Raw genomic sequence first — 12,605 nt, 5'->3', positions numbered from 1 at the left:
ATATATATGTATAAATGATATTCGAAGCATATAATCTTTAATAAGTTGTTTTTTTAGTTATGCTGTCTATTTCAAAAAAATAACTGCTTTAGCTATACATATTGTTTATATTTAGTTGAATACTGTTGATTTATATTTGAATTGAATGTCAAATCATGAAAATTGCTTAGTTTAATGAATCACTTGCTGATAAGTAATGTCGTTAGTCTCTAGAAAGTTCTAAGATATAGTATTAATATAATATTTATAGCAATTAAAAAAATAGCTCTCATGATTTTTTTCAGTAATGTGTACTATAATTTTAAGTCTAGTTATTGAATTACTTCTCGGTCTTTCCATTATAATATGTACTGATTTTTTTACAAAATAATGTAGAGTAAACAATAAATAAGTTATCTGTGACAATGGCGACGTCTAGTGTTAGTTTGCGTATTGCAATAAGCAATGTGTGGTCGTGCATTCCATTAAATTGGAGACCATACAAATATCAATGCCAAATGTTTTTTTTTTCTGAATATGAATTTCTGTGACTCTATTTGACTACCGGTCCATGCTGTGAAATTCCTTTAACGAAGCTTTTTTCAACGTTTGAATCCGTATCAAAATGTATTTGATACAGATTAAAAATATTATACACTTCCTACTTTTCCTTTGACTTTTTTCGGGCTTAATATAATATGCTATAAAATATAAGTGACAAATGTTGCGGTGACGTGCTCCGCGTATTTAAAAGATCGAAAGCGACTTATATATAGTACGACACAAATAAGATGTAGCATCGGAAAATGCAATGGAATGAAAATAAAACCGATCACTGCCGATTTACACGACCAATAGAAATAGCTCCCTATCGCGCCATTCGACTCTATTGGTCGCTATAGATTCACGCGTCAGAGAAAGCAAGTGCATGTAAATCGACGCGTCAAATTGACGAATATATTAGGTCATATGATATTACAAGTTATTACGTTTGTGTAAAGATCATACTCGCATGACAAATAAATTTTGATAATTTGGGATAGCGTACTCAATTCGGATGTGATCGGTTTTACGAATTTTGCCGATGCGACATCTAAGTTGTGTCGTACTATACTCATCACACTGATCGATATTCCCAAAAAGTATTTTGTACCTAATTAACGATATCGCATTAAGTGTTAAAAAATATCATGGCTCGTTTCATACGAAATCTAACTAAATATTGAATAAAACTTCGTTATTTCTATATTTTTTTAAGATTACGAACTCCGTCAGTACACTGACAGTTAATTTATTGTGTAAACACTAAAATACGCTTCGATTCCTCGAGACTGTTGGGCGGGAGCGAGAAAGAATGAGGGACAGACATCGTCTTTGAATTGTTTTAGGTATTTAAAATGTATTCATGGATATGTTGTTGCTCCAAAAAATCTTTAAAAAATAATATATTTACTTTTCTTAAATATTTTAATATAATATTTAATGTTTACTATCTGAAATAAAAGAGCCGAGATGGCCCTGTTGTTAGAATGCGATCATCTTAACCGATGATTGCGGGTTCAAACTCAGGCAAGCACCACTGAATTTTCATGAGTTTAATAAATAATATTGTGTTCGGCGATTAACGAAAACTAAATGAGCAAACCTGTATGCGCCTAATTTCAACGAAGTTCTCCAACATATGTTTCCAATTCCAATCCGCATTGGAGCGTGGTGGAATAACCTCCAAGCCTCCGAGCCAAGCCTCCAAGCCTCCTTTAAGTAAGAGGTCTAAAACCAACAGTGGGGAGGCTGTTAATATATCTCAAGTACACAGTCCAAAAATGTAATAAATTGTTTCTGTACCACCGGCTTCTATTCTATTTACCTATCTTGCCATTTTTCTGGTGATATATAACCACCCAGTTAATAATCAAATAAAATTATTATTATTTTCTGAGTAAACCTGACAAATGAATCCATTAGCATTCCTTATAAAATATTTTATTTGCGTCAAATAAATCATTAGGAAATTTCCAATTACTAAGATAACTAAAATTCAACTGGTTTTTAAATTAGTAATGTTAAGTATAAATGTACGTACTATGATAATTTTACGATTTAATTAATTTGTAAGCTTAATATATAATATGATGATGTATTTGTACATTGTAATAAATTATAGATTAAAATCTTGTTTGATTTATTAAACCATATGTTTGTAAAAAATTTACAAGTGCCCAGTAATTTTATTTGTGTCGTAGTATTTTCATTGCTATATTCCCTATGGACGTCTGTATCAACACCGTATTGTATTCTCAGATCAATCGGCGACTTTGACACCGACAGTAGATTTCAAAATGCACTAATTAAAATTTACAATTTTGAGGCGCTCAACTAAGCTCACCCTTTTTTAATGTTCACTTCTTAATTTAAAATTAGTTATTGTATTTGTTTTCATATTTTGCGCCTTTAGATAACAAACTATTAGTTAATTAGTTTTATTCTCTTTTTTAATACTTTTCATTTGTCGTTCATTTTCAATTATAATAAAGTAGAACATGTACTAAAATCTTCATTCTTTACCTATGTGCTCAGAGCCCTGAAGGACCTACAATTTATTTCACACGTTGCCATATTTGTATGCAATAACTAACATATTTATCGAATAGTTAGTGAACACAGTCGATATTAAAAGTTGAAAGCTATAGACGTGCTTTATATGGTAGTAAATATCTACTAAAATTGACCCAAATTCATGGCTGCCAAAGGGCCTCAGCATAGCTTGAGACTGCTCTGAAAATTTTCCTTTTTTAATTGTCATTGGGCGTGTGAATTAAAAAGTCCAAAAGGCGGTATGTGTATTGAATCGTAAATGAATAAGTTTCAAGTATTTTTTATATTTGATCAGGATTATAAATAAAAATAAAACTCAGTATGTAATGTGACGTTTTTATGGCCACCACTTACAATAGGATTACTTAAAATGCAATTCAATCACACATTGTCAAAAATACAATGATTACATACAATTACTCTCCATACACAGCATGGTCTCGCATACTTTGTTACGACTCGGGAAGACATCTCACAAACATTGGTTATATATTTGTGACATATACTCTATAACGGTATAAGAGACTTACTCAATATCGGCACTGACAGGAATACTATATTTATTTTTGTTTACCAATATTATAAAGACTACTAGTATTATAAGTAGTCATATGAATACATTGAGGCATAATTATTTATCTGCTTATTTCTTATCTGTGTTATTTAAAATGATATTTTTTATCAAAAAAGTGAAAAAAAATTACAATCTTTATTTTATTTCCATTAATTATAATCGTTATTATTGCTTTTTTGTTTCATGTAAGTAAATATAAAAACTTATACTGATGACTTCTTTAACTTTGTATTATTTGTCGTCGAGATCCATGTTTTCTGTTCCAATTATGTCACTCTCCTTATTGTCTTTTGGTTTTTCCTCTTTACTGTCAGAATTACTTTCAGTGACATTGCTGTCAGTTTCTGGAGATTTTTCTGAAGGTTTGTCTTCTAATTTATCTTTATCCTTCTCTTCTTTTTCCACCCTACAAATTGTTATTGTTACATTAGTTTTATTGAGTTAAGTTGGATGCTCAAACTATAGGATTAAATTCATTAGTTACTAATACTAGACTATCATAGCAATTCCATCCAGGGCTTGCACCCAATGTAAATTATACCTACTGTATACAGAATTTTATACATTCTCAACTCACTTTGAAGGTCCATTGACAACTTCCACAACGTCGTCGTCCTCATATTTAATGTTCACAACCGCCTCCACTTTAGACTGTATACTCTTAAGAGCAGAATGGAATATTTTCGAGCTTGCCTGTAAAAAATAATAACCGAATTCGAATCACATAAGCACTATATATAAAATACAAAGAAGATCATAATATTTAAATAAAACTAGTTATTACGGATTTTAATCGCGTATATTAATTATTTTGGACATCCCGACGTTTCGAGCACTTTACAGCGTTCGTGGTCACGGGTAGACTCCGGGACGGGATTATTTAAATGTGTAATAATCGCGAAAATTTAAGACAACATTAAGATAATACATCAAAAGTCAATAAGAGTCATCAGTCATCAGAAGTCAAAATCAAAATAAACTTTATTCAAGTAGGCTTTTATAAGCACTTTTGAATCGTCATTTTACAATTAAGTGAAGCTACCACCGGTTCGGAAAGTAGATTCTACCGAGAAGAACCGGCAAGAAAATCAGTAGTTACTCTTTTTTAACATTTAAAAAATACAACGTCATGTTAATTAGATACAATTATTTCAATTAATGTTTCCTGCTTGGAAGTCAACAGGTATGGTGGGTAGGTACAGTCAATAAGGGTGTGGGCGTACCGTGAGCGATGCGATGCGCGCGCGCGCGGCGGCCAGCGCGGCGCACACGTCGTTGAGTTGCACCTGAGCGCCGCGCTCGGCGCGCTGCGTGCACGCGGCGGCGGCGCGCGCGGCTCGCAGCGCGCTGCCCGCGTCGGCCAGCGCCGCCTCCAGCCGCGCGCGCTCGCCCGCCCAGCGCGCCGCGCCCGCCACCAGCGCGCCCACGTCCACCACGCGCGACTTGTACGTCACTATGCCTGCCAACACGAGGAATATGCGTGCGAGTCTGTTACACCGTCGACGTTATCTATACGCTATTAGACCGGGAGATGATAATGACAAAATATTTGGTCATTTGTACCAGTATGGCAAATCGTTTGGCGATAAAAAAAAAATTACACGCGCCGCGCCCGCCACCAGCGCGCCCACATCAACCACGCGCGACTTGTACGTCACTATACCTGCCAATGCGAGGAAAATTCGTGTGAGTCTGTTTCGCCGTCGACGTTATCTATATGCTATAGGCTATTTTACTGGTTTTTAAAATCCATTTTATATTATTTAGTAGAAGTTAAGAAACCCAGTAAAAGTTGTGTTTTTTATTTCTAGTACATATTTGCCGAAAAATATCACATTAAAAATTCCATATTTAAATAGCGCGCAAAAACGCTATTCGGACAATATGGCGGTGCAATGTGGTCGGTGACGTCACTTTCCTGTATTTTAATCTGTGGTACATATAGTAGAAAAACAAAGTTTACAAGAAAGTGACTTCATCATAAGCCCGGCCAATCAGGAGCGTTTTGTGTCACGTGACAAACGTTTAAAAATGCATTTTTATTTATGGATTTTTGAATAAATTAAGTATTATTTTCAACTTTCGTTATTAAATAAACATTTTTAAACTCATAATATACTATGATTACAGTAATTCACAATTTATTTTTCGCATTGTCAAATAGCCTATTAGACCGGGAGATGATAATGATAAAATATTTGGTCATTTGTACCAGTATTGCAAATCGTTTGGCGATAAAAAAAATTACTCCTTTGCAGTGGTATGGCGGCCATTGGGAACTGTCGGAAAAGTATGGCAAGGTGATTTCCGTCAATGGCTACTAGACGATAATTAGCTATCCAAAAATTAGCCTGGTACAAATGGTTGAATTGTTCTATTAAAATTAACGTATTCGCGTCGGTATGGCGGGCTGTAAGCCACACCCGAGAAGTATGGCATTATGATACCGCTTACTTCGTTTTTTTTCGACTATCTGAAAATACAAGCATTTTTGTGGAACAAATCGTTCGACACTCGTTATTTTTCCGACGCATTCGATTAAAGCCCACGCGATTGGGCCGCCGGTGCGAGCGGTATGACCATCATTTTCCTTTTTTCCCTTACGTAATTAGGCCCCTAAAGAACCGCCATACTGGTACAAATGACCAAATATTTTGTCATTATCATCTCCCGGTCTATATAGTATGAAACTTTGAACTAATTTCATTCTTGTAAGAAATTTCAAATTAAATATACAAATAACATTAGGTCCACCCCTAATGAGTTTACATTTTTCATCTGAATCGATCTACTAATGAAATTAAGTTGACTACAAAGTTTGACAAAATTACTCACCACTATCGCTGATGTCCTTGGTTGCTGAAGATGTCTGACCTTCGTTGCTATCTTTGTTAAATACCGGTAGGAGTTCTCGATTGCCTGAAGCTATTGTAGCTTCTAATTCAGTTATCTATAAAAATATATATTTTTCGTTTTGTGAAACATTCTAATTACCTAATTGGAAATTCAAAACTGGATTAGATTTACAACTGTACTTACATGTGCAGGTACTTCATTGTTTACTACAGTGCTGTCTAATGGTAAGTCTTGGATGGCTTCTGGTGTGCCCGCTGCTAAATCTTTAATGGCTTGAATGAGAGACCTAAAAATAAGTGTATAAATGTAATAAACAAAAATACATTTATTAGTTGGAACATATATATCGTAAAAACTCGTATCTTCATCATCATCATCCTCTATAAAAAAAAATTGCAAAATTACTTGTTTCAGATTCAAAGCAATGTTAATTAAGATATAATGAAACAAGATGCCACCAACTAACGCAATATTATCAAAAAATAAAAATTCTCTATACCAAACATAAATACCAAAGTGAACACTCACTTATAACTGAAATTGTCTCGGATGCAGACTTTCTCGAGTATGCTCCGTATTTGTGACCTGGAGAGCTGCAAGCCGAGGCTCATGAAGAGATTCTGCAGGTCCTTGCGGGTGATGGTACCACCGCGGGCCGTGTCGAAGTACACCAGCGACAACAGTAGGTAGGGGTCGGGCGGCAGCTCCACGCCACGACTGCGCCGCCGGGGCGAACTGCTACGGTCGTCGTCGCTGTGGGAGTCCTGGGAAACCAAATTGAAGAAATTAATTATCTTTAGATAATAGTCGAGATGGCCCAGTGGTTAGAGCGCGTGCATCTTAACCGATGATTGCGGGTTCAAACCCAGGCAAGCACCGCTGTGAGCTTAATTTGTCTTTATAATACATCTCGTGCTCAGCGGTGAAGGAAAACACCGTGAGGAAACCTGCATGTGACAAATTTCATAGAAGTTTTGCCACATGTGTATTCCACCAACCCGCATTGGAACAGCGTGGTGGTATGTTCCAAACCCTCTCTTTAATGGGAGAGGAGGCCTTTAGCCCAGCAGTGGGAATTTACAAGCTGTTGTTGTTGTAGATATTATGGATAAAAATATATTTATTTTCAGTTTTAATTCTGCCACCTACCCGCCTGTCACGTTTACGAAGATCCCGTTTGTCATCTTTCTTCTCTTTGTCGTCTTTTTTCTCCTCTTTTTTCTCAGGCTCGACCTTTTTTTCATCTTTCTTTTCAGATTTCTCGACACTTTTGTCCTTCTCTTTTACTTCTTCCGCTTTTTCGGGTAATGTATAAAGAGTTTTGTAAACGTAGAAGCCAAAATCTCGCATTAACATCTCATTGAACAACTCCGCAAAGACAAAGAGCTAGAAAATAATAATTATTGTATAGTCGAAAAATATATTTTAATCATTACTAATTATACAAAGAATTAATAATTATAAAAGATACCTCAAAACTGTGTTCCTTGTTGTCGGTAATACGATAGTCCAGTAACAACGATAGTGTAGCAACATTGCAACTGAATTTGCCGCCTTTGGCTGAGGATGATGGGTGTACAATAATATGAGGTGTATTTGGCATTTCATATTTGGTCTTTAGAACTTGTTTCTCTTTCTCTATCTGAAATATAATTACCATGACAATATAATCGTCGGTAAATAGACTGATTCATTGGTATTAGACCAAAAAGGCACAAACATCAATGATTAGTTATATCATTTGGTAATATAAGAAGTAGAATAAATCAAATAGTTTACCTTTTTCTTTTCCTCTTCTATTTCCTTCTCCGTTTTCGGTTTCTCTTTTTTCTCTTCACTTTTTTCTTTAATATCTTTTTTATCTTCTTTATTCTTATTCTTATCTACATCATCTTTGTCCTTCTTTTCACTTTTTTCTTCACTCTCATCTGGTATGACAACTGGAGCTTCCTCCTCTGTTTTAGAAATGTATCATAATAATTGGATATATGAATTCGGTATACAATATGAATGTATTTTTTTTAACTGTTAATATTGGGAGGGTATTCGGAGTTGCCAAGGAGATAATAATTGTAAGAAAAAGAGATTGATTTGATTGATAGCACACTCATTATGATTTGTAACTGATAAATCGTGATATATAAAAATGAATAATAACATGAACATGAGAATCGCACTGCCACGTAGGTTCAGTACGCAGGCTTATCTTCTCTTAATACAGTAAAATTATACACTTTCACATATGTAGTATTTATTTACTTGTGAGAAATCTGTTAGTTTGTGATGACTATTATAAATAATCAACACTTTGTCAGCACCACAACAAACCATCATTATTGTACTTAATTGTTACACTATGGTATGAATACAAATAAATAATATATACATAGAGGACGGACATTTGTTCAAGAAACATTTACTTAGTTGTACAGTTCAAGTCTGTCTTTGTATGTTTCACTACTCATATTCTACTACCAAGCAGCAATACTTTGTATAGTTGTGTTTAGGTATGGATGAATGAGGCAGTGTAACCATAGACGCAAGGGTCATAAAAACTTATTTGGACTATTGATTTAAGGAATGTTTCAAATATCTTACAGCACCAATGTGTTTGATGGTGACCACTGGACATCAGCTGGACTATTCGCCCATTCGCCTACACCTATCTCGTAAAAAAACATTATTCATATTGGTATAGCATATTTTCTTACCTATAGTTGGTTCAGTCTTATCGTCTTTAATTTCAAAATGTTCTTCTTCTGCTTCTTTTTTTTCCTCTGGCTCATCATCCTCCACTTCCATAACATCATCATTTTTAGATTCTTTTTCCTCTTCAGCTTTTATAAGTTTTGATAAACGTGAAACTAATTGTGACCGTAAACCTATTGAAATGAAAGTAAATTGTTTTTATATGTCTTTATGTTATAAATAGTTTTATTATAAAAAAACAATAATATACCTTTACAACTAACGTTTCGAGCTCGAAGTTCCTGCCTCAGTTGGTCGACTTTAATTGTCCTCAGATCAATTTTGGAGTAGTGCGTCGGTTCGGGTTTGCCATCGTCATCGTCGTCATTTTCATCGATCGTTATCGTACTGTCATTGGCGTCGATCTCCTGAAAAACACGAAACTATCTATTTCCATCCGCGGAAGCTCCACTAGCTCAAGGCAACAGAGATTTGTTTTTATAATTTTATTGACTGCTTGAAACTATTCTCTACAAAGCTTTAATAGCCAAATTTTGAACGTATATGAACGGCAAGGGGTCGGTTCTATTCGTTCAGGCTCTATTATATATAAAATTATGTCAGATTTCAGGATCGAATTTGCAGCGAGCGGCGGGGCCGATGTCTTCGAGATACGGTAGTAGCGCAGGCGGCCGGAAACAAAACCAAACAAAACTGGGAACAAACAATTTGGGATTTGTCCGCCGGAGCGTCGGGGGGCGGCGCTCCGGGCTCGGCGGGCTCGGGCGCCGCCCTCTCGCCGGAATCGCTGTCCTCGCCGTCGAGCCTTCGCAGCGCCGCGTCGCAGGCCGCCTTATACTGCTCCTGGACCGTCGTCCACTCGATACGCGAGGGCTGAGCGGACCACACATCTGGCAGGAACAACACCACACACTCGAGTCTCGATTTTCCGCCGCTGCCCTCGCGCCAGTAGTAAAACTCCACCATTCGGTACCTGCGCGGGTAATCGAGTTATAGTGATGCATACTCACACCCGCAGCCGCCCTCAGGCTGCCCGACTGCTGCATGGACACGACACATCCCGTACGAGAGTCAACTAGCTCGTTTTGAAGGACAGTACATCGATCTGCATCCAATCGGCAGCGCCACTTACGATGTACGAACGCCTCTATACTCTCACACAGTGAATGTGTGCTGTACCATGATCAACTAACTTATACCGCCGAGAAACCAAGAGTATCTTCTTCAATATTGAATTGCTCATAGTTATGATAAAACATTTTATCTATTATAACATTCATATGGTCTGCAGCTTATGTATTATTAAATGCAATTTGAGAAAATACTCTTAATTTTTTCAGGAAAAAAGCAAAGCACAAATATCGATTCTCTGGATACAAAAAAACTCGAACATTTTAAACAAGAGAAAAGTGAAACTTACCATTGAGTACAATTTGATAAGTCAATGCCAGTTAGTGCTTTGCAAGTACGAATGGCTGTTTTAACTAATACTCCAGGATCAGATTCAGGATTTTCTCCATCCAGGGAAGGACTCCAAGGTCCACCTATAGCGAAATTTTCTCCTCCTTTACCCTTTTGTCCAACAAGGAATTTAATCAATCGAGTGGGGTGCAAAGGCGTTTTGCTTGCGCGTTTGTCTTTTTCGTCAACTTTCGTCAGTCCACACTTTTGATACAAGGTTTCCAATGTTGGCATACTGATTAACATTACCTAAAACAAACATTCTTGTTAGCGGTATTTTTTACATGTAAAACTCAGCAATTGATTAACCAATGTAACAATATACAGTTTTTTTTTGTGCATAAACATGGATTCTTACCTTAGCTGAAAATCTATAGTCAGCATCTGGTGGCTCTAGTGTGGCATCATTGGCATTTGGATTTGGTACATCTCTACTCATTATGTGGTATGCACAAGGGTTATTTAAAGAAAATGGTGCTTGGGGAGGAAAAGTTTCTCCCCATTTTACATATGCATTGAAGAAGTCTGATGGTATATAAAGATTTGTATATCTCTGAGAGAGGGTGGGAACATCAATCTTTTGGCTGAAAGAAAAGATACAGAATAAATAATTAAATGATTAAATTACTTTTGAATTATAAACGTAAATATAAGCAATGTAAAAGTCTTACACGTCAAGAGGTATCCTAGGAACTCTAACAACATATTTGATTGGTGAAGGCTGATGGATTATTGGCCGTTTACGAGGAGGAGAGTCTCTACGATTACGGCTGTCGCGTCGATCACGTGACCGTGACCGGCTTCTCGTTCGGGATCTCTTCTAAAACAATATTAAAACATAAGCTTAAAAATTATAAATTGTACTAAACTACATACTCTTTAAATATAATAAATAATTACAATATAACAATATTATTGTTAATCATACATTTATTTAGTATTTAATGTAAAAGAAATAAATTTATTACAGATAATGTCAAGATAATGTCAAACACATTATAGTTATTACAATTTTAAAGAACATTACTATTTCCAATTATATTATTTACTCAGTTAACATTTTTAAACTGAATAACTACACCAATACTTCACAGTGAAAATGTTTAATCCATTCCTAATTTTTGTTGTAAGTTTGCATATTTATATGAAATATGTCACTGTAAACTGTTTACATTTTTTGTATGATGTTTACAAATTAAGGAAATCCATTGTTATACCTACAGTATAAGGACAATTTGCAACTCATAACATGTAGCATCAATTTTATTACTTTATCAATTGATGGGGAGGAAGTTCAGGTTTTTTTTGAATATACCTAGTTATATTAGTTATACAGTATTTGACCTGCCATTACCAACAATAACAACAAATAGTATAAAATGAAATGGGCATACCATCATAGAGTATGAATAGTTTAAAACATAAAATTTCAATAAAACTAATTATTAATACATTGAACTAACACCTATACCTATTTACTTTATAGATAAATACTCTGATGCATAGTAATTGTATAGTCACGATAATTTGTTTACATTTTACAATAATAAACACTGCAGGCACAATTTGAAATACTCACTCTGTCATCTCTCCGAGAGGGTCTTTCGTCACGACGGTCATCACGGCGAGACAGCATAGACTTTTTATTAGATGGAGGTGGGACTGCATTGTACGTGTTGGATTTTGGTGGATTAACTTTTTGGTTAGGACCCCCTTTAGGGAGAACTTGAACGCGTGTTGCATTCCATTTAAAAGGCATATTAGGATTGTAAGTAGCTTCGACTAGAACTCTGTCATTCACTTTAGGTATTGCTCCTTTAGCACACACAGAAGTCTGATAAAACACATCATGATCAACGAAACCAAAATCGTTGTGGGTCTTTGTTACTGTACCAGTAAATACACGCTGTTCATTTGATTGTTGGGTCTGATTAGGTGTGTTGTTTTGATATATATTTGGATTCATAGCGCGCGGTGTAGGATAAGCTACAACATTTCCAGGATACATTTGGCCTTGAGCCATTTGATTCATTGGCATTTGTCCCGCCATTGGCATAGCCATACCTCCTTGCGCTTGTATCATACTTGGATTAAATACTGCCTGAGTTTGCTGAAACGGCATCATACCTTGTTGTGACATCATTGCATTTGGATCCATTATCTGGGGGTTCATGCCGGTCATGTTTGTGTTCACGTTGGATCGAGCCCATGGCGGGTTTTTGGTTCCGCTACCAGTTTGCATTATGATATATTATTAAGCACTCACAATTGACATTTGCTTTCTGTTATTCTTATAGTGTACATTTAATTCAGTTTAAACCTTATACAAAATGGCCGCTAAACAAGAAGCCATGCACAAAATAATAAAATCGTGAGCGTGACGCTACTGCTAGGAACGATCGAACAAATAAGCACAGGCCACAGACTGCAC

General features: G+C 35.8%; 1 protein-coding gene across 3 annotated transcripts; it reads right to left on the bottom strand.

Moving 5' to 3' along the window:
- Window positions 1-2,898: 2,898 nt before the first annotated feature.
- LOC124532254 (cell division cycle and apoptosis regulator protein 1-like) lies at window positions 2,899-12,605 on the bottom strand. Of its 3 annotated transcripts, none has more exons than XM_047107042.1 (16): window positions 11,754-12,605; window positions 10,846-10,994; window positions 10,533-10,758; window positions 10,134-10,423; window positions 9,419-9,686; window positions 8,964-9,120; window positions 8,716-8,886; window positions 7,784-7,959; window positions 7,476-7,646; window positions 7,154-7,390; window positions 6,533-6,768; window positions 6,188-6,290; window positions 5,984-6,098; window positions 4,372-4,607; window positions 3,726-3,841; window positions 2,899-3,554 (listed from the first exon to the last, which is right to left on the bottom strand). In XM_047107042.1, exons 1-16 carry the CDS (start codon window positions 12,414-12,416, stop codon window positions 3,380-3,382), a joined length of 3,489 nt encoding a protein of 1,162 aa, XP_046962998.1. In that variant the 5' UTR covers window positions 12,417-12,605; the 3' UTR covers window positions 2,899-3,379. The 3 variants fall into 3 exon arrangements, with proteins under 3 accessions (XP_046962998.1, XP_046962999.1, XP_046963000.1); XM_047107043.1 differs by having other exon boundaries at window positions 8,964-9,117; XM_047107044.1 differs by having other exon boundaries at window positions 10,846-10,991.

This window comes from Vanessa cardui, chromosome 9 (assembly GCF_905220365.1).
Source record: "Vanessa cardui chromosome 9, ilVanCard2.1, whole genome shotgun sequence".
Lineage (NCBI taxonomy): Eukaryota > Metazoa > Arthropoda > Insecta > Lepidoptera > Nymphalidae > Vanessa > Vanessa cardui.
This window is presented reverse-complemented; position numbering and strand designations above follow the sequence as displayed.